The sequence below is a fragment of the Notothenia rossii genome, assembly GCF_949606895.1.
Source record: "Notothenia rossii genome assembly, chromosome: 2".
Taxonomy (NCBI): domain Eukaryota; kingdom Metazoa; phylum Chordata; class Actinopteri; order Perciformes; family Nototheniidae; genus Notothenia; species Notothenia rossii.
Genome location: NC_136904.1, coordinates 43,166,474 through 43,193,504, shown reverse-complemented (window position 1 = coordinate 43,193,504; position 27,031 = coordinate 43,166,474). Strand labels below are relative to the sequence as shown.

General features: G+C 40.0%; 2 protein-coding genes across 6 annotated transcripts in view; one reads left to right on the top strand and one right to left on the bottom strand.

Annotated features, from left to right (window-relative positions):
* Window positions 1-260: 260 nt before the first annotated feature.
* On the bottom strand, window positions 261-11,542 carry LOC307029097 (tryptophan 5-hydroxylase 1-like). Of its 4 annotated transcripts, XM_079664707.1 has the most exons (12): window positions 10,676-10,760; window positions 9,827-9,866; window positions 8,071-8,211; window positions 7,742-7,925; window positions 7,495-7,592; window positions 7,337-7,404; window positions 6,059-6,255; window positions 3,078-3,213; window positions 2,839-2,965; window positions 2,319-2,414; window positions 1,698-1,831; window positions 261-1,091 (listed from the first exon to the last, which is right to left on the bottom strand). In XM_079664707.1, the coding sequence occupies exons 1-12, from the start codon at window positions 10,699-10,701 to the stop codon at window positions 917-919; spliced, it is 1,422 nt and encodes a 473-aa protein (XP_079520833.1). In that variant the 5' UTR covers window positions 10,702-10,760; the 3' UTR covers window positions 261-916. The 4 variants fall into 4 exon arrangements, with proteins under 4 accessions (XP_079520833.1, XP_079520832.1, XP_079520834.1 ...); XM_079664706.1 differs by lacking the exon at window positions 9,827-9,866 and having other exon boundaries at window positions 10,676-11,542; XM_079664708.1 differs by lacking the exon at window positions 9,827-9,866 and having other exon boundaries at window positions 261-1,056; window positions 10,676-11,542.
* Window positions 11,543-13,803: 2,261 nt separating this feature from the next.
* The window catches only part of LOC307028142 (AP-2 complex subunit alpha-2-like), a 36,424-nt gene continuing 23,196 nt past the window's right edge, over window positions 13,804-27,031 (top strand). For both annotated transcript variants that reach the window (XM_079662947.1, XM_079662946.1), the window contains exons 1-9: window positions 13,804-14,050; window positions 15,819-15,887; window positions 20,216-20,358; window positions 20,484-20,677; window positions 21,257-21,386; window positions 22,714-22,815; window positions 22,920-23,028; window positions 24,403-24,553; window positions 26,006-26,174. In XM_079662947.1, the coding sequence (XP_079519073.1) occupies window positions 13,984-14,050; window positions 15,819-15,887; window positions 20,216-20,358; window positions 20,484-20,677; window positions 21,257-21,386; window positions 22,714-22,815; window positions 22,920-23,028; window positions 24,403-24,553; window positions 26,006-26,174 (1,134 nt within the window). In that variant the 5' untranslated portion in view covers window positions 13,804-13,983. The remainder of the gene's footprint in view (window positions 14,051-15,818; window positions 15,888-20,215; window positions 20,359-20,483; window positions 20,678-21,256; window positions 21,387-22,713; window positions 22,816-22,919; window positions 23,029-24,402; window positions 24,554-26,005; window positions 26,175-27,031) is intronic.

Here is a 27,031-nt window from a genome sequence, read left to right as displayed (position 1 = left end):
GAAATAAGTGATACGACGGGCAGCTGGTGTTAGAGGCCACGCTGTTAGCTGCCCCTCTAAACAGATACGATGATCTTGCGTTTATATTCTGGGGGGTTTACTCCTGAAGGTAGGACGGCCGTTTTCCGGAGCCTTATCAGCATCGGAGCTCGGTATCGGAGACGACCTAGATATTAACATTGGTTGTATCGAAGTTAGATTCCTTTTCAACATATACAACTTAAAATAAATTACTACAGCTATAAGGTACCCCTTAAGGCAAGACATTATCCCTCCACTATTGTGTTATGATAAGTGAAATCAATCATAGAATTATGTATTCTCACATTACTTGTTGCATTTATTACATTTTAAATTGAACAGCCAAGTTCTAAGCTTTTGTTTGGTGTTCAGGTAAGTCTACTCGACTTTAACTAGCCTCAGGCCCAATACAATAAATGCATGACACACATAAGACTTTATATAGGAAGTTGACATAGTCATCTTTTATGGATAGCATTTTGAAAACCAAAATATATCAACTCACGATCATGAACTGAAAAACACATGAAAGACGAAAACAAGGACAAATGTATGGAAGTGACCTGGCAATATAAAATGTAAATGCTGCCAAATATATAGATTTAAGCATATTGTTGTGATGCATACCTGTGTAAAGACGCCAGCAGCATCAGTCGGGATTAACATGCTTATTTAACTGATTTTTTGGGGGAAATACAGCACGGGTCTTTTTACTTGTTTGATTAAACCTCTTCTTAGGGCTGGATGGTCGTGTACATATCCCTCACTTTCCTGTTAGTTTTTTTTAACAGTCTGCAGCTTTACACAACATTTATATGTCTGGCCAATCATGAGGCAACAAGTACTGTTTAATTATAACTTGATTAAACTCCATATAGTGTTTTCTGACCCCTCCTCAGTCCTTCAGATGTTTGTGGAGTCGGTTTAGGGCGTCTTCTACAATGTCCAGCTCATGTCGGATGTCTTTCACCATGCTGTTGATGCTGTTGGTGTCCTTCAGGACGTCCACACTCTGGGTGTAGGGGTCGTAGCGTACTGTGAATGGACGCCAAATGGTCTTAGCAAATTCCCTGCAGACACAGCAATGTTTCTCTATTAGTAACCCAGATAAATGTTTCACATCACTTTAACAGCGTCGAAATACAAAAACATTCAACAACCATATTGTTGTGTGCGGCCAATTAAAAACATTTGAAAAGTGAAATTCAGAATTCTAAATACAGTACAAGTTCCGAAAAGGGCAAAGGAAGGACTTAATAAGAAGTTACATTTAGAAATGCAACATAAACAACAATACTGTGAGTTATCTCCTTGGGGAATACACAACAAAAGGAATTGTTAAAGCTAAGCTAATGTTTTGGTATGCTAACAAAATGTTTAGGTAGGTTACAGATAGAGGAAATGCTGTTGTTAAATAAATAGTTTGACATTTGGGCAAATTCACTTATTTACTCTATTTCCAAATGTGACAATTGACAATTGATACTAATCTCATGTCTGTGTGCAAAGTATAGAGCTAGAGCCAGGAGGTAATTAGCCTAGCTTAGCATAAGCAATTTAAAGCAGACTAATTCAACTCTATGAAACATGTTACAGTGCTAGGTAATTAATTTATGCAAGATAGGTTGCCCATTGCAACTGGGATTATTTAAAATGTTGGGCGGAATTCTACTGACCTCATTTTGTTCTTGGCGTCCTCAAAACTCTCAGAAACAAAGTAAACGTCTTGGAACGTAGTTATTTTGCACTCCTGGTTACAGGTCACCACAGGGTCAAACTGAAGGATATGGGCCTTGCCAGACAAAGCATGCTGATGGAAGAAAGAGACATATTGTAGACACATTTACATATTGAGAGAATGCCGCTCCAAACCTGATCGGTCATGTAACATGGTTTTGGCTGACCGAAACATTCAAATGTGAAGTACCCCACTCAAAATTCTCCGAAGTGCTAGTAAAAGCTAGTTACAATTTCCCCCCCAACACTCATTGCTGTGTATGGGCTAATGCTACAGGACTGACTGATAAGGTCAGTATTGGTTCATTCATATAAATTGAGATCATTACAAAAATAAATAAAAATACTGTTGCTGTATTAAAAATATATGGTTTTGTTATAAACCAGGAACTGTAATGTGCAAAGAAAGTGTTTTCTGGCACGAAATCTCAAGTAATTTAATTTTATAAAGATTATGAAAGAAAGCCTAAGCAGAGCCACAGTTAGTTCAGAGTATGAGCATAAAGTGCAGTAGATGATTGTGTATTGTATGAAGCTAGACAAAGGATATCATGTGTTACCTGGAGTTCACTGATGGAGGAGAGGAGTCCAGCTCCATAGGCCCTGAGCCTGCCCTCCTGCTTACAGAGACCAAACTCCACTGTGAAGAAATAACACTAGAACAAAATAGGTTGTCATTTGGACATTATCCTATTCATCCACAGTATTAGAATGTAAGTAATAGATGTCGTTGAAAACATTTGTAAATTCAAACTTTAGGGAACTTTGAACAAACATTAATGCGATATTGAACAATGGCAAGCCATTGGCAATTATCAGTAAGCTGCTCAACAACAATCCATTTTATAAGAGATTTTGTGCTTAAATCAAACCGAGGAGACAAACACACTCATAATGTGAAACTGAGAGCTGGTTTCAATAAAATGGGGGCATTTCACTCAAATAAAAGTGTCAATGTGTAGTAGTATATATAAGTGGACAGTATACTGTATACTTCTTTGGCTTTAGTCTCCTCTTTGGTTTCTTTCGGTGGTGTGTGTTTGCATGTGTGTGCATTTGCGTGCCTGTGTGTGTTCTCACTGTGGCCAGTTTCTGAACAGCATCATCTGAAGCTCCCAGCGAAGCTAAACCAATCTCCTGAGAGAACTGGGCGAAGCTGGGCTCAGCCAGCAGAGGAACATGACCCAGCAGTTCATGGCACGTGTCTCTGCATCAAACACACATTTGAGAAGGCAAATGTGGGTAGGTGTTTACAACTCGTGATCATTGCAACAGTAGTACAAAGTGAAAGTCTTGTGCGTCTGCACATTTGTACTCACGGCTCAGGAGTGTACAAAGGGTCGGAGCTGTGACGGACATACTGAGTGCAGTGGAACACTCTGAAGGCCAGGCCCGCCAGAAAGTCTCTGGGGGAGAGGTACCCTGCTACTGGCCGAATGATGAAGCCTGAGCGCTCTGCACACACACACACACACACACACACACACACACACACACACACACACACACACACACACACACACACACACACACACACACACACACACACACACACACACACACACACACACACACACACACACACACACACACACACACACACACACACACACACACACACACACACACACACACACACACAGACTGCCTGTATGTTTCTTTGGTAGAGGTACTTTCCATTGAAAACATGAAAAAGCCAAGTCTGTGAATTACCTGGATTATCAGGAACAATGGGCTTTATACAAGAACCGCAAACAGAATTAATCTTAAATAATCCCTATAAAGTTTATTCAAGTGAATGCAGGTAAACAGTCTGTGTGAAAGCATTGGGATAAATTCCCCATCGTCTGACAGCAATTTAGCATATTGACTTTTGAGTAAAATAAATGAATGAAACCAAAAATAAGAACTGTTTTAGCTCCATTTTACTTTCCATTTTACTTTCTTCAATTGATAATCAGACAAGTAAAAATTACATTAAAAGGGAGTCTTGGCCCATATATCAGATGGCTACAAAATGAAGCAGTAAGTCCAAGTGACTTTCACTGGAAACTTACCTAAAATGTAAGTGTTATCAGCTTATTTTAGTAGTAGTAGTAGTAGTAGTAGAACCTTTATTTATCCAGGAAAATCAATTAAGAACAAATTCTTATTTACAATGATGACCTGACAGGAGGCAAAAGCTTCCTGAGGGGATGGGGTTTGGGAGGAAAAAAAAAAAAAAGACAGACTCCGGGCACTACAGAACCCAGGAGACAACACAGACACATAGAGCAAAGATGACAGGCATAGCAGTTAAACATATAAAAACTCTAAAACAATATTGCTGTGGTTCAATCAGTCATTGAAATCAGCATCAGGCAAAGCTACATGTGTGTACCAGGGTGTCAATAATAGTGACATTGAAGGTGAGGGGGGAGACAAAGATTTTCATTTTCAACGTTTTTTGAATGACATTCCAGCTATCTGCTGCTGCAAATTGAAAGGCGGAGCGGCCAAAGGATGTATGGGCTTTGGGGATCTTTAGCAGGATGCTTGTAGCTGACCGGGTGTTGTGCGTCGGGGGTGGGCGGAGTTGCAGTAATTGTGTGAGGTAGAAGGGGGTGAGGCCTAGGAGTGTTTTGTAAACAAACATCAGCCAGTGGATGTTGCGCCTGGTCTCAAGAGAGGGCCAGTTAGCCAGAGAGTACAGGTCACAGTGGTGTGTCCTGTAGGGGGCATTGGTGGCGAAGCTGATGGCGGAGTGATACAGAACGTCTAAATGATCGAGAGCTCCTTTACACGCCGAGCGGTAGATGGTATCGCCGTAGTCGAACAGAGGAAGGATAGTCATCTGGACCAGAGAGAGTTTAGCAGATGAAGTGAATGAGGAGCGATTCCTATATAGAAAGCTGAGTCTAGCTTTAACCTTGGTCTGAATTTTGGAGAGATGTTCTGAGAATGACAGATTACTGTCAATCCAAAATCCCAGGTATTTATAAGATTTAACTATTTCGAGGTCCCGGCCATCGGCGGTCACAATAGTGCCAGTTTGGGAGGCACCACTGCGGCCAAACCACATGATCTTGGTTTTAGTGGTGTTCAGGACCAGGCCAAGGGCAGAGAGATGTGACTGGATTCTCTGAAAACTATCCTGAAGAGTTTTTAGGACAGTATCTGGGGAAGGGCCAGCAGTGTACAGAATCATATAGGTGGATAGAGGAGTTGCCCACTGATTTCTCCATGTCATTTATATATATTGAGAATAGGATGGGTGCTAGAATAGAGCCTTGTGGTACTCCCTTAGAGATGGATAAGGGCTGTATCATCAGATTTTCTGATTTTACACACTGGGTGCGCATGGACAGGTAGTTTTCAAACCAGGCTATCGATTGGTTAGAGACACCAATGCATCTAAGCTTTCCCAGAAACAGTTGGTGATCTACAGTGTCGAAGGCTTTGGTAAGATCGATGAAAATGGCAGCACAGTATTGTCTGGAGTCAAGGACATTGATGATATCATTTAGGACTTTGAGAGTCGCCGTCTCACACCCATGACCTGCACGGAACCCAGACTGCATGTCAGATAGTATCTTGTAAGTCTTCAGAAACCATGTTAGCTGTTTTTTTAACTATGTGATTGTCCGATTCCTCCCGATCTTATTGCAGATGTTGGTGTTTGCAGCATTTAGTTTTAATAAACACTGCGCATGTTTCATGAAGTTGGTGAATGTTTTCTAAATGCTGCGCATGTTATCAAGTTGGTGAAGATCTTTCTTCATTTGCATGTGCACATGTGTGCTTTTATATTTGCATAGTTTTTTAAACTGTCGCGTGTTTCTCCTAATGGAAGTGTTTTGGGCCGTTCTAACGCGTTTGCCCCTGTCGGCCACCGTATATCCGAAGCCCTGATTATACTAAGGTTACTTACCATGAAAGTGCACCTGCTCACGTACAGGTGGTATAGACACAGAACACAATGAGCACTCAAAAAGTAAAAGAGCTTCAGGAAAGAATAAAGAAATGTTCTTGCATGAGGCCCAATTTTTTTTTAGGCCCATTGTTGTTTAAATACATATACAAATGAATCTTTGACCACAACCAACAGTCCATTTACCGTTATTGTAGAGATTAGAAGCACTCCCATACTTGATTCTAGACATCATAACTCAGTATTGTAAGTCAATTTAGACCTTTCGTAGGGAAATTTGGCAGAAAATACTGATAGTGAATACTGAAAAATGTTGTGGCTTAAACACTCTGTTTGTATCGTGTTGTTTGCTGAGACCCGCAGAATGATCAAAGCGGGTTGAAACGTTACCTTTGAGGAAGTGTGAGACGTCCTCCAGCTGTGGGATGTTGTCCTCGCTGTAGTTGCAGTATTTGGTCAGCAGGGGCAGGTTCTTCAGGTACTCCTTGCAGGCATGGCCGGGGTACAGCTTGTTGAGCTCCCTGTACACCACCCCCCAGGTACGCACCTCCTCTGAAGTGAAGTCTACACGAAGAATAGGATCGCCACTGACATACAGAAAGAGTCAGCTTTGTGACGTCAATACAATAGTATAGAATATTGGTGTAACAATGTAATGAATCAATAAATATTGTGTTATTTTGTGATACTGTATTATTGGATCTCAACAAGTATTACTTTGGTTTAACTCGTAACTATATAACTGATCCAATTTTCTGTCATTGCAGTAGGTCATTGAGAAAGCTGTACCACCACCACGTTTTTCCTTTCAATTTTTTACATTTTATATTTGTAATTGACAAAACTAATTTTTGAATAGAATCCCATATTAGAAAGTAACTCAAATATCTTTGTCCTTCTAATGTAGTTTACACTAAGGGTTGTAGCCAGGGCAAGATTCTTAAGATGCATTAAATTGGTTAACAAGTAATTAAATGACATGAGTTGCTTTTTGTTTTGAAATGCTTTTACGTCAAACATTCTTCACATTTTAATTCCATCTAGCTTAATGTAGTCTGACACACTGAATTAGTAATCAAGGGACAAACAAAGTTTTGTTTAATTCAAAACTTATACAAAACTACAACCTTTCCTGACGTATTTGCTTGTTCACCCAAATTCTTTTGAGTTTGCCTTTATGCTTTATTTTCCTACTTGCTTTCTATTTTTCAAAAGTTATTTTTCTCAAAACTATTCATTTGATTTAGCCCTTCGTTGCTCTATTTATTTTATGTCTTGCAGGGATGACATCTTTTGGTGGGCTGTCCCAGAAGTTAGCATTGCAAGGGTTTCTCAGACAGTCTAAAACATGACCTTTGGCTAACAAATGTTTATGATACTTAATTTATTCAGCAGCATAATCTTCAAATATTAACACCACCTTTATAATAGTACTATATGATGCTCATGACTTCATTTAAAAAATGATTACTTTAAGACGAGAGAGCCCTTAAGTGCTTAAACGCCATTTCCAGGTTTAGGACTAGAAATGTACTCGTTATGTTTTGGGGTTGGTGTTCCCTGAAAGGGTTTATCCCTAAATGTTGAAACTGGTCACCTTCATTCGTTTTATTCATCAATGCAAAATGAAAGTGTTTGCATGACAGTCAAACAAACAATGAAACTTACAGTTTGTAGCTCATGGCCAAATCAGCAAAATATGTTCTTCTTTTACGGTACATGTTGTCTTTAAATCCCTGCAAAAACACACTCACAATATCAGTATCCATCTTCATAACTGTCTTATTCTATTAGTAAAGAAGCACCTCTGTGACTGCCCTACATACCGGATGGTCAGCATCTAACTCAGAGCCATACATCAAAACCCTGTTTGCTGATAGATCCAATTCAGAGATCTTCTGTGGGAACCAGGGGACAGCCATATCTGAAACACAATATAGAAATATAGAAATATGTTAGGTTCTGATTTTCTGTGTCGATATTAACAAAACAGCCCCTGCATTTTAACCATATACAGTGATAATGTTTGTTGTAAGGTTTTTTTAGTACAGTCAAAAGTCATCTATGGCTTACCATCCTCAGGTATAGTGAAGTTCTCTGATGGAGTTATCTCAACTATATCAGTATGCTCCCTTAGCAGCTGAGTCAGCTCCTTGAGCTGTTCATTGTCAGTGTCACAATCCACAAAGATCTCAAAGTCGGAATTTCTACGTTTGGACTTGCGGGACTCAATGTGAACAAGGTTGACGTGTTTTTCCTGCACAAACATAACATAAAAGATTAACTTAACAAGTGTTAAAGGTTTGAAAACATTGATCAAATTAAATGAGATAAGAGAATTTCAACCGAAAAAGATAACAGTTAACACTTTGTTAAAACATAAGAGTTAATAAAACACTCACCTGAAAAAGCCTAAGTGCTTTGATGAGACCACCGACTTCATTTTTCAATGAAAATATTATGGTTGAAACATCTCTCTTGGAGCTGGTGGGCCTTCCAGTGGAGACGGTCCTATTGTCTTGATGCTCTCCAAATGTACTGGCCTTGAAAAATGGATATTGTAAACATCAGTGAGCAACAGAAATAGTGAGACTGTAAATAAAAATGGATCGAAAACTTTTAGTGTAAACATAAAAATAAAACTAGTTCTTATGGCATGTTTTGGTTTAACGCATGCTCATTTACATTGTATTCACACAGAGCGTTCAACAGCGCTCTCTTGAATTACATGTTGAAATTCTCTCTGCATGCACTTTGCATCACATGCGCGTCCCACACTACTGCCCTGTCTGAGCCAAAACACATCAGGTAACGTTTAATTATATTACTGGAGCGAATATATTTCATATTTTCTATTTCTATTTCTGTTAACATGCGGATCATAGCTTCAGTCAAAGTGCACCATTTATAACTTGTTAAAATATTATCATTTTTTTCGCTAGCTAGCTTACTGTGACCATGTGGGATGTAGCTTGATTAGCATGCTAATTAAAGAGTTTGAATTAATGTTTTTTCATAAATGTTTTTTGCACTTTAAACTCTTAGTTTGCACAAAGACATATTGTCATCTTACATTGTTAAAGTTTCTTTCCCCATTTGTTGTTAGCTTGTTAGCTGGCTAACTCACTACATGACACTTCACATAGTATATGACAAATTGATGTCTATTCGACAAATGAATGTGCAATGTCTGCTTGTGAAAGGTTTGACCAGCCGTGACATCAACGCGTTTCAGATTTGATTTTAACCTATTTTAATTTCTGTCATCATGGTAGAATGTGGTCCTGGACACACCAAGGCCCTAATCCGTATAAACCCTAGGAATTTAACTGACGTCAATGTCTAAGTGCATGAGTTTGAGAGAAAGCGGGTGCTTTAAATGGTTTAATCAGGAACTAGACACTTCGCAGATTCTGCAATCACACAAAAAATCTGTTTAAAGAGATTACACTGAGTCAGGATTAGCCTGCAGTGCACAGCAGCACTCACACTACATGGCAGCATTCAGGTAGGTGACTGTTTCATGACATACTGCGGAGCAAAGGTCGGCCCAGGTGACTGTGTCACAGTCGATAAGCAGCTTGTGCCATTTAGAAGCAGCTTTTATAATATCATCTAGGCAAACCAGCAAAAATATGAAATACAAGTCTGCTGGATCAGTGATGCAAGGTTGCCTCTATAGCATTGAGAGAGGTGGACGGGAGTGAAAGTTCTCTTACTGTTGGAATCAGACAGATAGGTGATTAATATGCGGTGCCCCCACAAATAGAATCAAATTCTGTGGGAAACACTAACGGCCATAATGAAACAATTTAAATCCAGGGGTTTCAACTGCTCTTACATTTGATTCAACAATACTGTAGCTATGCTCAGTTCAATCAACTGAAACGTCTTTTTCCTTCCTGAGCCTAATGCATGAAGCAAAATGGTGGATAATAGGGTGAAGGGAAAGCAAGATTTGGAACGGTCCTACAACAGAACAAAAAGTAGACACAATTAATCAGATGACGTGCGCCTACACATGCATAAGAAATAAATGGCCCATGGTGCTCTGGCACAACATGCTGGATGTTACCACATTACATGCTTACAACACCTTAACTGCACGCCACACCCTGGAGATTGCATTGCGGGTATAACACATGCACATTAAAGTACCTTGGCAAAGAGCTTGCTAACGTCACAAACGAGGAGGCACCTAGAAGACACACCACATCGCCACAAGCACATTGAAGACACTGATCAGGGGTGGGAAGAAGTTTCACAACCCAGCTATTGCCCAACAACTTGATGAAGTCTCACAAGTGAAAAGGAAGAGGTCGAATGCTTGAATGTCTGCAGCTGGTGCTCACACTGCCAAAGACCTGGATGCAAGTATCACAACGGCTACCAACCAATTTTTTTCCGAGTGCATGCACTGATAGAAAGTACAGTGGATATTAAAACTGTTTGTTTTGACTTGTCGTACTTTTTTTATTGTTAGCAACAATCTTAATTGCTAGCTGTAATGATTTATGTGATTCTATTTTTATAATGGCAGTCCTAATAAATACATTTTTAATTGTATTATTGGCTTTTAAAGTCAAAATCGCTGCAAAAAACCATACATTGTAAAAGGTAAAAAAAAAGGTTGATGTGTGTCGATTAGTAGAAAAAGAACAAATACTTTGTTCTTTCGTTGCTTGGTGAATTTGTACCCATATCTGGAAGTTTCATTTAGATTTGTAAAAACATTTTGTTTTCTCTGCATGGCAATACAGTTAAAGTCATATGAGGACATATTAAAATAAAAACATTTATGTTTTTCCTAAAATTCTGGGTGCTGAAATATTTTTGATTAAAAGATATTACAAGAAACAATAAGCTATGTTTCAAATAGTATTGAAAACTGGTAATCCTGTACCTGTATTGTGCATGGAATAGGTTAAATCAGAGGGTTAAAACAACTCCTGAGAAAACAAACATTATTCTTTTGTTAAGGCTTTTTATATTACCATATGGACTTACTTCATTGTTGTGCTGCTTCTCCTCATTAGCAGGGTTTACAGAGTCCAAAGACCCTCCTCTGAATGGCACCTGTTCTTCAGACTTGTTGACATACATGCCTGTTTCTAGATCAGCAGTAGAAATGCAGTTGTTTCTCAATAAAGTTGTTCTGCACAAGCAACAGCTAAGTTTGAAGTAGATGACAGTTAGTTCTTCGAAGGAAACACAGCCTTCTCTTGGCAGCAGAACAGTGCAGTAGTAGTTCAGCTCAGAATGAGTGGCCAGCTGTACTGTTGCACAGAGCAAAATGCTGAGTGTTTATGAAGCCGCAGTGGGTGGGGGGCATGGAGAGGGAGCAGCCATTTATTCCAGCAGAAGAGAGATTAGTACTGGACACGATTAACACACTTCGGGGAAATGCACCACAATGACTGCTTCAAACGTGGCAATTACGTTTTTTTGTTCTTAAATTATTGGTAAGAATTATAGGAAGGATAAAGGCTTACAAAGCACTTTTCCTTTTCAAAAGTTCAACAAGCTTCCAAGGAAAGAAAGCACAAACTAAAAGTCTAATAAAAAAGAGCAACAGCAATGCCATTCAAACATAAAACCAGCCAGAAAGAGGAATAGAAGAAGTAAAGATCTTATGGCGCGTTTCCATTTAGATATCATTGTTTTGGTCTGAATTAACTAGGCCGAAAGGTTCAGTCACCAAACCAAGCTTCGAAATCAATTCGATACATTTGTAATTGCACTGTCAATTTTTGTTTTCACATGCCAACTTTTAAGAGTTTTCTCAAGTTGCACTGTTTCACTGTGGTGGTTTCGAAAATGCTGTTGACGTTGTATTGCTGGCTTGTTCCTTATACAAACTGTACATTTAGTTGTTCTGCTCATCAATCCATGCTATGGAAAGATCTTGTGAGTGTTTCCCTCAATCAATTGTCTTTACATACTGTTGCCAAGGTAGTTATTTCCAACAGCTTTAGTTGGTTATTCACCAATATACCTAGAAAGCATGGAGGGTTAAGGTTTTTACTGTTATGAGCAACCATCATCTTTACTAGTTCTGGCCATCAGTAGCGGTTAGGAGTAACATTTATAAGGTTTCCCCTACTGTAAATGAGTGAGTCAGACATCCTCATGGAGTAGCTTAGGATTTGTGGCTGCATTCATCAACTTTATTTGCGTCACACATGCTAATATACTGCATTGTTTTACATCTGTGCATCTACTTGCTTTATATATAGCTGAAGTATGTGTATGTGATTTCTAAATAATTGATTTATATCAAATATGACATTGACTCCCAACGTTCAAGAAAGAAGTAAAGCCATGTTCTTAAAACTATAACTATTTTAAGTATTATCTGGCCTCCTCCTGGGAACATAACAAAGACTGAGGATGTGGCTTAGTGATTTGCTCTCACACGATGAATGTGGGTTTATTAGGCTAAGAGAGGACAGATGGGATAAAACCACACAAATGTAATGGTTGAGTAGTCATATTGTGTTTAAATATTCAAGTGAAAAGTCAATATATATTATATCCATGATTGTTTTGTTTTTTTATCTTCTGTATGTGCTTATTTGGCAAAAATTACAATAAAGACGAAATTCAATTGTATTTACTCCATTGTAACAAATTATAGAGGATTTTTCCAGGAAACGAGAATTATTGGTTGCAACGAACAATGTAAATATACTGATGATTTAATTCAATATCTGTATGGCTCTGCAGTTAACCAGCTGTAGGGCCAATGTCGACCGATGGAGCAGTCTTTACTTGCATGTCTCACGGATAACTGACGTAACAAATGCTCCAGTATTGGTTACGGTGTATACATTGATCTTACTTTTACTATTCATCCCTAATATCTTTCATTTGAGGTGAAGGCGAATCCAGCTTAAAGAAAATGTTATGAAAGTCTATGAGAAACTCCTCATCCTTCTTACTTGTTTTTTTCCTCATTGAAAATGTTCCCTAAAAGTTTGAGGTCTTAATTTCTGGTTTAAACATTTTTGCAATACTGTATGATGTTTATCTTGTAAACTATAATCCCTTTTAGAGTCTAAAAGCTGATAAAGCAGGTTGTGCTTTAGAGCAGCTATCTTTTGATTGACAGGTCGTTACCACGCTATTGTCAAATATTTTGAGTTGTCTGTGTATTCTGATTGTGTAGTCAGTTTTTAGTTCATTTGAGTTTATTGTAAGATGACTGATCCTGCTGATCCATTTAAGAGGAGAAGGACCCCCTTCAGTCCAGGGCCCAGGGCACATGTTCACTTCACCCATGCTGTTATCCATCTATGATGAGTAATTTTAATTATATCAAGAGACAGGAAGTCTCCAGCTGGTTCTTTAATTGTGTCTTAAACAGTAGCCTAGTACCTCTAGGAGGCTCCATATGAGACCTGGCATATTTAAACACATTTACAACCGGATCTGAACCAGATTTGAGAAGCTTGATGAAAATCAATCCTAGTGTAATCCACCTGCTTTCTGTTCATACAATTAGAGAACACAGACCTTTGTGCAGAACTGATTGTTTCAGGTATCCAATGTATCCCACTGTTGTATAGTCTCTGTGCAGGGTCATTCCGAAACACATGTGTTTTTTTTGTTAGTTTATTTTATTATGCTGTAGCCTACTGAAACATAGTAAAATAATTTACATGGATGATATATGTAGCAGCAAATCACTTTTCTAAAAAACTGATTGAATGCTACTCTTTGTGTTAAACTCAAAAAGAAGCCAAGAGACTGCTGTGAAGAATAAAATAATCATGTGTATAAAATATATACACATGTATATTCCGAGACTCTCATTTCACTAAGAATGGTAGGGGGGGGCTAAGAATTAGGAAAAGGACACAAATGACCAAAAACTGTCTGCAATATAGGCTGGATTGTACAAGCTTTTGGGAAGACAACTTTTCCGAAATCGTCTTGTAAAGATAGCCAGCACAACTAAAATAAAGTACGAAAAATACATTTATTTTTTAAATCTACTTTCCCCCAAGTCGTGCACATATATATTTGTATGTGATAAAAATGTCTCATTCGCCATGTTGTTTACTCCACATGTATGGAACGCAGCCCTTCTTTTTGGATGTAGGTTGGCTTGTAGGTGTAGGACTCTAGAGGTCTGTATGAAACCGGACGCAGCCGCTCTGGTTCCTGTCGATCTCCGTCATATATCGGGGCTCCCTGTCCGGTACTGCTGCGGTTGCTAGCTGCTTAGCACACTTTAAAACAAAGTTACTCTATATTGTTAGGCGTTTTTTAATTCAGAAGATTAAACGTAACGTTAAAAGGGAGTATACAACATGCCTGCAGTCTCAAAAGGTGATGGGATGCGTGGCCTGGCCGTGTTCATCTCTGACATCAGGAACTGTAAGTTTGTTTATCACACACACATACACAGTTGTTGGATAGGCATGTAACAAGCTAGCTGGTGTAACGAGGATTAGCTATATGACTGATGGTTTTCAGAACATGTTTCCCATGCCCCTTACTCATACTTTTTGTAACTTCGGCGACCTTAGACGACTTTACTCGACCACTTTGCTGGCTAGCCCACACTTGCTAATTAAAGCTAGCCGCTAGCTTCCACTTGCTAACGTCACGTCGAAGGGCGTGGACCGACGGTTAAATGGAGATAATGCCAAACTGCCCATTTTATTAGCCTTTTGCATTTTAAGTTGGTGTGTTTTATAGTTTTCTGCCAGAAACCAAGCGAATCCTTTCCAACACACTATATATATCTATCTGTTTTTTGTTTCTGCTTTAACGTCACAGCTGACAGTTGAGCCTTTGTGAGGACGTGCACGTATTCAATGATGAACTGAAAATCTGTGGTCAAGGATATTTCACATGTTGCCAGGATCTCTTTCTCCTAACATAGGCTAAAAATCCGCCCAACTATACTTAAAAAACGTTCACTGTGTTTTCAGGCGTCCAGCTAGAGACATTCAGAAGAAATGTCTGTCAGTTGTACACTAATGTTACCATATGCTTTGCTTAACATTTCCTTTCTCCTTAAGTGTTTATTCAGCATTTTGGATTCACTTGCATTTATGATGTGCGCTCAAATGAGGAAACAGATTTCAGTCACCAAAGAAAATACATTATTATGAGGTGACTTTTGCATCCTATATAGCCCATCATGATTTATTATCTTGTTATTATGACCTAGTCTTATAATATAAAGTCATCACCCTGTCATTTCACGGCTTAATGATTTTAATTATTTATGAGATTGATTCTTGTAACAATGATAACTGTTTCAGATGATACTGTTCACAGCTGTATCAGAGTACACTTAGGGGCCAAACCAATGCAATGGGATTCCGGATAGTTAGTAAGTGTAATGGCTAGCAGCTACATTATAATCCCCACAGGTGTTTATGATCACTGAGTGCTGATGCGGCATCTGAGCTGCAGAGGTTGTTGAAGGCAGACTCACTCTCATTAAAGACAACAACTGTTTGCATCTGCTCACCTCAATCTGTTTCCTCAACACTGAAACGTATCTGTTAACAGTTTCCCTAAAAATATCTTCTGTTGAGCTGTTCTGTAAACCCTTTCCTAATGACCCTGTTGCCATAACAACACATTACCTAGGTTCCCACGCCTACACTCATAATCAGCGACCCTCTTCTCAAAATGAGGATATACACAAATGGATCTCGAAGTAATGAGGGTTTTTATTGTATACATGTATTTGGAGATAAGTAATGAAATAGTGATCATAGAAAAACATCTACAATTGTCTCTGTAGAATAACAACATGGACTACAATCTCAAAGAATGCTTCCAGCACCTTATTTAAATCCATGACACCAATCATTCAGGCTGTTCTTGGAGAAGATGAAGCTACCCAGTACTCTAAGTATCCTAATGAAGTGGTTTCTAGCTGTAGCCATTACCAATATGTCTCTGTATAGTTGAGCTCCACCGTCCTTTATAAGAACCTCATAGAAGAGCCACGATGTTGTATTGGCGGACATATCGTTGTGCATGAGGAACACCTAATGTGGATTTATTTCCTCTTGGCTCATAAAATGAAAAAAACCTCATTGTAAACAAGAATAGGATCTATTCAAATGTCTGAGTATTCACAGCAACATGTAAAATGCTCAATGTCTTGATCTATTTGTAGGTAAGAGCAAAGAAGCAGAGGTCAAGAGGATAAACAAAGAACTGGCCAATATCCGTTCCAAATTCAAAGGTAGGTGAACAACATAGATCAAATTGTACAAGCACCTGCTCTGTTTCTTGATTCAAATCCTTTTCCTTCCATGTCACATGTTTTCCTGTTGCTGTTTAATCTGCTCTGCTAACTCATCTTGTGACTGTGTCCCAGCTTTTTTTTTTTTTCCTCACGTTTGTTTTATGTTTCTGCGCTGTAAAAAGTCCACACACCTCTCTGTGAATGTGTGTGTCCTGTTGTGTGTTGTTTCTCCTGCCACCTGTTCCATGCTGCCTATAATTAGTTTGCTTCAGAATGAATCTGCCCAGCATTCAGGCCTATGTTCATGATAATGTGTTCTCTATGGGCCCTTCAGCCTGTACAAGGCCAACTTTTCAACTTGATCAATGATCTCATTGATTGTTTATGTTATGTGCTCTCTCAAGTTACAATTTTGGTTACGTCAAATCCAATGTTGGAAAGTTGTAGGGGAGAAGGTCTCAGATATTGTTTGACTATCCATCAAGCCCTTAGGCCCCAGCCACACGAGGACGCATACGGCTAAACAAATAGGATTAACGCAAACGCAATCGCAAAAAAGCTTCCGTCCACACGCAATGTTCACCGGATACTGTCTGTCCACACAGACAGCTCCGTTTAGCTCCAAGCACTGGAGAAGCTGCAGTACATATGCAGGAGCCTTTATGTGGCGCTGTAACTTCCTCCACCAAAGCAGCGAAGAAGCATGGTTGTCATGGTTGCCCTTCTGTTTAATCTCCGCGGTGGGGGCCGAGGGAACCGGGCAGAGTTTTTCGCCAGTCAACGTGTGTTAAAGTTGAAATCTTCCGGACAAAACTATAAAAGTGCCGGTCAAAGGTCTTCTTTGTTATTTATTGAGTTTTAAAACAAATGAATAACGACTCTATATAATAAAATAATATAATACATGGAGCCTCTCTTTTTCCTCCCTCTCTTCGGACAGCGTCATTGTCTGTCTCAAGCAGCAGCTGATCCAGAAATGAGTGACCCGACAGTAAACATAAACATATTTATAACTAGTTTAGGTAGTTTGAGAGGTAATTAAAATAGCTAAGGGTGATGATCTGACTTGAAGTGTGTGTTTTGTTCAGTTCACCGCTGCATCACAGCGGGAGGAGCTGCAGGTGAGCAGAGCTGCGTTTCTCCGTCCTGTCAGATTAGACTTCACTCGCGTTTATGTCCATATCGAGAGAAAGATAAATCATCTGAATTCATTGTGCAGTTTACTTTGACGCGGGGCTGAGCAGCAGAGGTGGGGAGAGGCGGGGCTATTGCCTCATCATTATCAGAAAATGATCGTATAGGGCAGGGGTCTGCAACCTTTTTGACCAAAAGAGCCATTTTGCTCCTTTTTCCCAAACATTTTTTTGTCTGGAGCCGCAAAACATATTTCATAGCTTGATAGCTAATAAAGTTGCATTTATTGTTATATCAGACAAAAACTACAGTTTTTTTGCATTTATTAGGCTATTTATTACATTATATAAAACTGTTAACCTCTAATAAGAAACAAAGAACTCCTATAAGGACTGCTACAGGATTTGATTTGTAGATTTGATTTGTTTTTGATCTGTATTTTTGAAAATTATGTAACTTTTTTATTTTATTTTTAGCATATTGTTTATTATATTATAACTTAGTACTTTTTAGCATATTGTTTATTGTTTATTATATTATAACTTAATACTTTTTTTAACGCATTTCAGATATGCTACACTAAGCTGTCTGTGGCTCTTTCCTGCCGTAACGCTGCAAATTTCCCCTCTGTGGGACTAATAAAGGGATTCTGATTCTGATAAGGAGAATTAAAAATAATACACAGGCCTACTTTAAAATAAATTAAACACAGCACTTGGGGAGTCCTCTGCACATTTGAAGGGAAAAAATATTATTAAAATGGGCCCACTTTGAAATAAATAAAACATATAGCTGCAACCTAAAAAGAGTTAAAAGTAGGGTAGGTAAGAATGGAGAAACCAGCTCGAGTGCGCTAGAATTTGAAAATACACAACCGGAAAAAATATGCCTCTTCCTTCAGACTTTCTTACAGAGTCCCTCCTCCAACACACACGAAGGCGCATCATCAATGAGGCCACGAGATAAGTTTGTGCACAGATGGAAGGCTGACAGGCAGGTAGGCCATCCAGTTATTTTAGCCGGGCCGGCTAAAATGATTGGTCGTGCTTTTTACAGCGCTACGGCTTCCAGAGATTAATTTTTGTATGTATTTATTGTCAAAGCATTTAATATATTCATTGCTATCGGGACGTTAAGAGCATTCCATGGAATATAACAAAAAGTGTTTTCTGAAATGAATTACATACCCGATTGAATTAAGACTGAAGATTGTCAGCTGTCTTCCTCTCCCTTGTTGTTCCTCGATACGTAAAGGCTGCAGCACCGTTGACAACTTCTCTCTACATATCAAACATACCGGTAAACCAGCATCGTTTGCTGTGAAAGCATATAACTCTGTCCACGCAGAATTAAATCCTGTGTTCCTCCGGTACTTTTCTTTGATTTAACCATAGTTCGCTCATCGAGCCGGGGGTCCCCGCGCGAGCGCCTCCAAGAAAAGGCGCTCGCGTGGGACCGTAGCAGGATGTGACGCATATTTTAGTTGAGTTGACCTAATTAAAACCGTTTTGTTTTTTATTTATGTGTGTCAGTATCACCTCAAAATACAAGATACGAAACATTTTCAACCATGCAACAAAATATAAATAGTCCTACAAATACTTTTATTTTATATCCTTCTTATTTTTGTCTAAGCTCAAGGGAGCCAGAGCAGAGGGCTTAAAGGGCCGCATGCGGCCCGAGGGCCGCGGGTTGCCGACCCCTGGTATAGGGCAAACACACGGAGCCGTTGGACCCCCCAGAGCGTTGCGTATGCCATTCTATCCACCTTGGGACCCGTTATCGTTTCCGCAGTTGTTTACTGTCATATTCGGTCGTCTTCGTGTGGCTGAACGGTCTATATGACACTAAACAGAAACGCAAACGACCGTTTTCGTCCTCGTGTGGCCGGGGCCTAAGCAATCTGACCACGTTAGTGTTTTTCATCAAATGTTTGTGTGGGGTAGCCCAATATTTGATCAGAGCTTTGTTATGCATCTGCCAAGGCTTTACAGTGTGTGTAGTGTCTAGTGTGTGATTTATTTACAAAGACTGACCGCCTCAACAACTAATCTAGTCTCAGATGAAATGTGTACTGGGCATTATTATGAACGAGGGAAGTAACTGGCTGAAAAAACACGATGATTTTCAAACGTTTAATCACAAGTAGTGAGCTAATTCAAATTGTAGCCATAGATGCAAGTATTTAAGATAAATTTTTCAGCAAAATACAAATCAGCGTAATGCTTACCTTTTTTTTAATGAATTACCAATCATTCCCCCCTTAATCATGCCACCTCCCTAAACATTAGCCCCTAAATTGTCCTCTGCTTTTGTTCCATTGCGACAGACTAACAGAGCTGTAAGTAGCGGGAGAGATGCTCTGTGGTGAATAACTATGACCAGGATGCACCCTTTGTGTCCAATGTTAACAGTTAACACCTTTTTATTAATCCCAGTAGGGACATCCAGTGACCGAGCAGCAACAGCATTAAGAGTAAAACACAGGATAGGACAGTAAAGAGTTCACACAAGAGTAGTTGAGTTTACATTTATACAAATTAAAGTCAAGACAATTATGAATATGAATAAATATTTTCAGTGCAAGCCATATGTCATATCACAGATGACCAACGTAGGCTTTCAAAACGGATTCCTTAAGGGTAAACATGAGACTCACTTAGGCTTTTTCAGGAGTTAAATGTGGTATAGCCATAAATAATATTCACATTCTCACAATTGAAGTTAAGGTTTATTTAAGAATAAAAAAAACTTCAGTAATAATAAGTATTTATGAAGATTAGAATACTGCACCTATGGATGCATTAACATCCATAGGTGCAGTATTTTAACCCTGAATTAGCCCTAGATATCCTAATAAATCATTTTAGTCCCACCAGTCATTTGTCTTTTTAAATTGAATGAATAAAATCCAGCTTTTGTTTGTATTCTAATCAACTTTTGGTGTGTGTGTGTGTGTGTGTGTGTGTGTGTGTGTGTGTGTGTGTGTGTGTGTGTGTGTGTGTGTGTGTGTGTGTGTGTGTGTGTGTGTGTGTGTGTGTGTGTGTGTGTGTGTGTGTGTGTGTGTGTGTGTGTGTGTGTGTGTGTGTGTGTGTGTGTGTGTGTGTGTGTGTGTGTGTGTGTGTGTGTGTGTGTGTGTGTGTGTGTGTGTGTGTGTGTGTGTGTGTGTGTGTGTGTGTGTGTGTGTGTAGGAGACAAGGCTCTAGACGGCTACAGTAAAAAGAAGTACGTCTGCAAGCTCCTCTTCATCTTTCTCCTGGGCCATGACATCGACTTTGGACACATGGAGGCCGTCAACCTCCTCAGCTCCAACAAGTACACAGAGAAACAAATCGTAAGTTTGCCCTCATGATCACACACCAAGCTGCCATGGAAATATGTTTGTGTACAGGTGTGGGACTAAGGAGTATACAAATATATTGTAATTACACTAAAACATTCTCCCATGTGCCTTTCCAGGGGTACCTGTTCATCTCAGTGCTGGTGAACTCTAACAGCGACCTGATCAGTCTCATCAACAACGGCATCAAGAATGACCTGGCCAGCCGCAACCCCACCTTCATGAACCTGGCCCTGCACTGCATCGCTAATGTGGGCAGCAGAGAGATGGCTGAAGCTTTTGCCTCTCAAATTCCCAGCATCCTGGTGGCAGGGTTTGTACATCATAATGATTTTGTATGAAGACATTTCAACTGGTGAAGTCTCAAACTCAATTCATTTGATCCACAAGCAGTTTAAAAATGCAAATGTGAGCCTGAAAGACAAATACGCCCTCTCTGGGCAAGACCTTTTTAGATATTTTCAGGTAAGACATTTTGTTAAACCCCAATTTCCGTCTTTTCCACATACACCCCCAAAATGACCTCGTGATTTGGAAATTGTACATAACAAAAAGGGTTTCATTTCAGAAATGTATAATCTTCTTATGACACTGAACGCTCATACCCTCGCTAAGAAAAATCTTGGGAAGCTGAATTATGGTCAAATCTTAGAGATGAGTTCTGTGATGCAGCTGAGAATATATACATCAACATCCTGTGCACGCCTTGGGCTGATACAATTGAATGTCCTGCACCGGATGCTTAGTTCTAAGAAAGAAATGAAAATGAATGAAGATCATGGTCTCAATTGGGACCCTGTATGATTGTACCTGTTCCTTTTAATAAATAAACTGAAAAATACACGTGTAATCATAAGACATAATGGTGTATTGGATTGACTTGTGCCTGCAGGGACACGATGGACAGCGTGAAGCAGAGTGCAGCGCTCTGTCTGCTCCGGCTCAACAGGACCTCTCCGGACCTGGTGCCCATGGGAGAATGGACCGCACGAGTGGTGCACCTGCTCAACGACCAGCACCTGGTAAGACTGTCCCAAGTCCTTTCCGTTCCATAAGGAGTCTGAACAAGTGTGTCATGTGTTCTCCTGGGGTGTGACGGTAAACAAATCTCACGGTTCAGTTAATACCCCGATTTAGACCCCATTTACAAGGGAACGTTTGTGTTTACGCACCGTATGCGTTTTCAAAAAAGTCTTCCATTCACACGCATTCGGCTCAATTAACGTGTCCGTTCAGACGAGACCGCTCGACCCGCTGGAAACGCTGTAGTACATATGCCGGGCCTATAAGTGGCGCTGCTGATGCCACAAAATACACCTAAACAAATATTTTCCCTAATGGCAACAGGTCGCCATTGCCTTTTTAAGAGATAATGTGCAGCAAGTCACTCAGTCGCGATCCTGCTCACCCTGTCGGTGTCCTTAGCAGCAGTCTGTTAGTGGAAAAAAGTCAGACCCTTGAAATGAATTCAGAATTGAGTATTCAGCAAAGACGTGTAATGGAAACACAAAAAGCATCTCTTATGGCTGGATTGTTTAAAAATAAAGTAGCATCTCTTATGGATGGGGTATACAAATTTGCATTCAAAAAGCATCTGGCTACTGCTGTGAAATGATATCATGTGTATTCCTTCCTCAACACATGTTGGTAACACCTTCAAGAAGTTTCCGAGCTTGTTAACTTAGGAAACGCAGAACGTCCATCAATCTACATGCCTTGAGTTCTGCACCAGACCGTGACGCTACGCTAACGTGGGCTGGTTTGTGACGCAGTGTTTGTTGTCTTTGGAGTCTTGATTGTGTCATTTGTTCACTGAAATGTTACACACAACTCACTGTTTGGTTCTTACCCATAACTGTGCGTCATGGTTTCATGTTCAATACAATGGGGAAAAAACCCTTTGTTTCATTTCTTCAATGGTTTTACAGGTTCAAGTTTCTTAGCTTTTTGAATCTGCATTCACTGCAACAATCTACGTACCATGTGTTCTGCATGCACTGTAACTTCATGTCACAGCGATTAGTTTTGTCTCTCCATCTCACCCCTCGTGTGTGTGTGTGTGTGTGTGTGTGTGTGTGTGTGTGTGTGTGTGTGTGTGTGTGTGTGTGTGTGTGTGTGTGTGTGTGTGTGTGTGTGTGTGTGTGTGTGTGTGTGTGTGTGTGTGTGTGTGTGTGTGTGTGTGTGTGTGTGTGTGTGTGTGTGTGTGTGTGTGTGTGTGTGTGTGTGTGTGTGTGTGTGTGTGTGTGTGTGTGTGTGTGTGTGTGTGTGTGTGTGTGTGTGTGTGTGTGTGTGTGTGTGTGTGTGTGTGTGTGTGTGTGTGTGTGTGTGTGTGTGTGTGTGTGTGTGTAGGGAGTAGTAACAGCAGCTACCAGCCTCATCACCACTCTAGCCCAGAAGAGTCCTGAGGACTTCAGAACATCCATCTCTCTGGCTGTGGCCCGGCTCAGCAGGGTCAGTGTTTCTGTCTCTTTACATGATAACTTCATTCACTGAGGTCAAAGATCAAATCTAAAATGAAGCTATATCAATGTGTTACCTTGTTCTTTCTTGTCCAGATTGTGACTTCAGCATCCATCGACCTACAGGACTACACGTATTACTTTGTTGCTGCACCATGGCTGTCTGTCAAACTGCTACGCCTGCTACAGTGCTACCCTCCACCTGGTATGTTATTACACTTATGTGTTTCTGAACCACAAATGATTATCCAGTGGAGAAACATACAGTCCTATCACCTGAAAAGTAGTAGAACTTAATCACTGGTGCGGCTTTCACACCAGCGCTTTTCCCGTTGTAGCTCTGTGCTAGAGCTTTTCTGGTTCAGCTCCGGTTTCAATTTTCTGCTCCTGCTTTGTTCACACCACACAAAGCCGGGGTGGTACTGCGTCATTGCCTCATCGTTTGCGTCATGACGTAACCGTTTACGTGCCTGCTTCCTAAAAGCCAAACCGCGAGGAAATCCCTCACATCGACAACAACAACAATGGCCGATTTGTATTGAAGCGCTGTTCGCTTTGGTTATGCTCTTACGAAACAAAATGGAAGGCATGGGACGACTTTACAAGGAACGACTTTGCAAGGGACGACTTTACTTGGACCTTTCCAAACATCACATGCGAAATTCAAGACTTCTTTGCGGTCTTCAGGAGGTTGATCCCGCCCATGCCCCTGCCGCCGCCTCGACGTAAGAGACGTAAACGGCGCCGCCTCTTAGCTCCGGAATCTTGCTAGACCGCCAATTTTCTGGAGCTGGAAACGAACCGGATTCCGGAGCTAAGAGGCGGCACCGCTGCAGTGTGAAGAGGAAAAAAACGGTACTTTTCAGGCTCTAGCTCCGAGCCGGCCCTGAAAACGCGTTTGTGTGAAAGGGGCATGGGTAAAGTGGGCAACTTTCTTTCTCCAATAATATTTTTACACTATTTAATTGGATGATCAAACATTGAGGGTAAATGTAGTCAATAAAAGCAATAGATTCCTCATTGCTACTCTGTGGAAAGATACATCAGAATTCTCCTGCTGCTCAAGAGTTGTAGTTAGGCACCGTGTTTCGCCTAAAACAAGAACCACAGCATTTTCCCCCAAAATTGTGCCGGTCAACGTGTCTGGAGATTTCAGTGTTCCAGGCCAAATGTCTATCAAACATTATCTGTGTTTATGATTTAGCCTAAGAGAAAACGAATAAAGGCTTTATAAAGAAGGACTTCATCAAGGCAAATGACATGTAGGCTTGTCTGGCTTTTTTTTCTTCTTTTCTGTATGAATGCCATCAGAGACAAATGTTTGGACACCCTTGTTTTAAATGAATATAATTTCAATTTGTATAAAATAGAATAGTTGCATGAATGGATTTTTGACACTAGATGGCACCAGAGTAGGCAAATACATTTCAGAAAAAAATACATTCTATGAGATATGTTCAAATATATCAGCTTTTCCTACTATTTTGGATATGGAAGTGAAAAACCTTGCTTTGAGTCCCAGCTAAATGTCTGTTTTTAATGGCTTGAGTTGTTCAGGACACGCTGTCTGTTGTTGCAGAGGACGCAGCGCTGCGCAGCCGCCTGACAGAGTGTCTGGAGACCATCCTCAACAAAGCCCAGGAGCCCCCCAAGTCCAAGAAGGTCCAGCACTCCAACGCAAAGAACGCTGTTCTGTTTGAAGCAATCGCCCTCATCATCCACCACGACAGGTCGGTCATACTCCTCATGTAACTCTGGTTAATTCCCCGGGGTTTTATAATTGGGCCACTGGGTAGACTTTTAGTAAATCCTGTTGGATTCTAACATGTTGTGTTCAGTCCTGTAGCCACATAGCATCTGCGCTGTTTTGCAGAAAGGCACTTGACAGAGCCCCCCCCCCCCCCCCCCCATCCATTGTCAATCAAAAACAAAATACTTCCAGGCTTTTTTAAACTAGTGTTTATGACAATGATCTCTTGAGAACATAGCCCTGCCAATATAGAAAAGATTTGACCACTTGTCTTTTATCTTCCTATTTAGGCTACTTTACATTTGTTGGTCTTTATTAGGCCTGCAACAAACGACTAATTTGATAATCGATTAATCAAACGATTAATCGACTATTACTGTATGCCTTGCACAATTTCTCAAACGCTCTTATTTAGCCATCAACTTTTAGATTTAGCTTGAGGTTGTTTTAGGCATGTGGAAACTAACAATGAAGACAATAAAGATGAATACTTGATTCAAAAATACATATATTATTAAATTAACTAAACACATTTTGAACAAAATTAACATTGCTTTTTCCTTAAATTAAATAAATAATATTTCACATCAAAAGAAACAACAGTTTTTTAACAATCGTATTAAATAATGTGATAACAGAATTGTAAACAGAATAGCTGAAACTTTAACAAAATAAATAACTCAGTTACCTCGAATCATTAACCCATGTTTGTATAATGTAGTTAACTCCGTGTGTTGCTGCTAGCATACATAACACCTGACGTGGAAACGTTACTCGTGGATGGGGCTACAGAGCTACTAGAAAGATAGTCGAACCCGGTGCATTCCTCCGTCTGAATGAGGTGCACTTTTGCTAAATGTTTAGACAAATTGCTCGTGTTACCGCCCTTACATGATAAACTGTTATTGCACTTTTGGCAACGAGCATTGTCCACATCGAGACGGGTAAAGTTTAACCACACCTCGGAGCACGTTCTCTCCGCCATCTCCGCAGTGTGTTGCTGCATGTAGCAGCTACGTGTGTGTGTAAACTGACCCGCCCCCTCACACACAGGCGGAGAGAGAGATCTCGTCTGATCGAAAATACATCATATACGCATTTGTTTGTCTTTTTGCATATTAGAAACGAGTTGGCGGCACTAGGACTGCGATATAATGTTTTTGTAGCAATAATACATGACATATATTTTTTAAATGTCTCCAGTACCGATAAAAAGACCAATAACATTGGAGCTTAACGGAGCGTAAAACACACGTGATGACGTCACCAACGATTCAACGACTGAATTAGTTGGCAACTAATTTGGTAATCGATTTTAATCGATTAAGTCAATTAGTTGTTGCACCCCTAGACTTTATTTGTCACCTATGTGGGGTTCTAGATGTTGAAATGTGTGTTGACTCTTCATCTAGCTGTTGTTCTGGTCCCTCAGTGAGCCCACCCTGTTAGTACGAGCCTGCAACCAGCTGGGCCAGTTCCTGCAGCACAGGGAAACAAACCTGCGTTACCTGGCTCTGGAGAGCATGTGCACGCTGGCCAGCTCCGAGTTCTCTCATGAGGCGGTGAAGACGCATATAGATACTGTGATCAACGCTCTGAAGGTGAGGCCTTCGTCAGCTGTCTGCTTTGATAAGCTGTGATGTGGAAATGATGAACATGGCTTTTTCTTTGTTTTTTTTTCCACCATTTGACTAGTGTTGGGCTATAGAGTCTGTCATGCCACTAAAATGCAGTGTTTTCTTCTACTAATTGATAGTTGTCCCTTGACAAATGTTGAATTGTACTTCTGTTCTAAGATGCAAAGCTGTGATATGGCAATAAGTGAGCTGTCTGTTATGGACATTGGTATATCAGCGTTTATGAAAACACAACAATAATGAACAGCCTATTTGAATGGCTGGCAAGTTCATACGAACAATCAGTTTACTAACAGATGAACTGAAGGTTCTTATAAAGCAGGACTCCAGCTAACAATAGTTTTCGTTAGGGGTGCACCGAATGGGAAATTCTTGGCCGAAACCGATACCGAAAATAGGAAACAGTTGGCCGAAAACCGAATGCCGAAAGGCCGAAAATGATTAATAGAAATATATATAATGTATACATTTTTTACCAATGTTGTTCAGCTTCCTGATTATGGAAAAATACATGATTATGGCTAAACTTAACTTAAATAATAATCACTAGTATGGGTCCATAAAACATTTATTCAGCACTTTTGAATGCATACAGTACACTAATTCCAAGTCAAGTCCATTTTCTTTTCTCTGTAGGATAACTACAACAAAGTGCATTCAGAACAAAGCCAAGGTGCTTTAAAACTGCATAAACATCTAGGCCAGTAGGCCTGCAACAAAATAGTGTAAATAAAGACTAACAGCCAGGCCTTCAACAACAACAAATGCACCTATAAGTGCATGCATACAAATGTGCAAAATTGATAAATCCACATGAATGT

Bases quoted from the DNA above. Each gene is read 5' to 3' on its own strand.
- LOC307029097 (XM_079664706.1), bottom strand. From the start codon at position 10,771: ATGTATGTCAACAAGTCTGAAGAACAGGTGCCATTCAGAGGAGGGTCT. The intron at 7,926-8,070 runs GTGAGTGTTTTA...ATGTTTGTGCAG, and splicing joins AAGCACTTAGGCTTTTTCAG to GAAAAACACGTCAACCTTGT. The intron at 1,092-1,697 runs GTCAGTAGAATT...CTGTGTCTGCAG, and splicing joins GACGCCAAGAACAAAATGAG to GGAATTTGCTAAGACCATTT.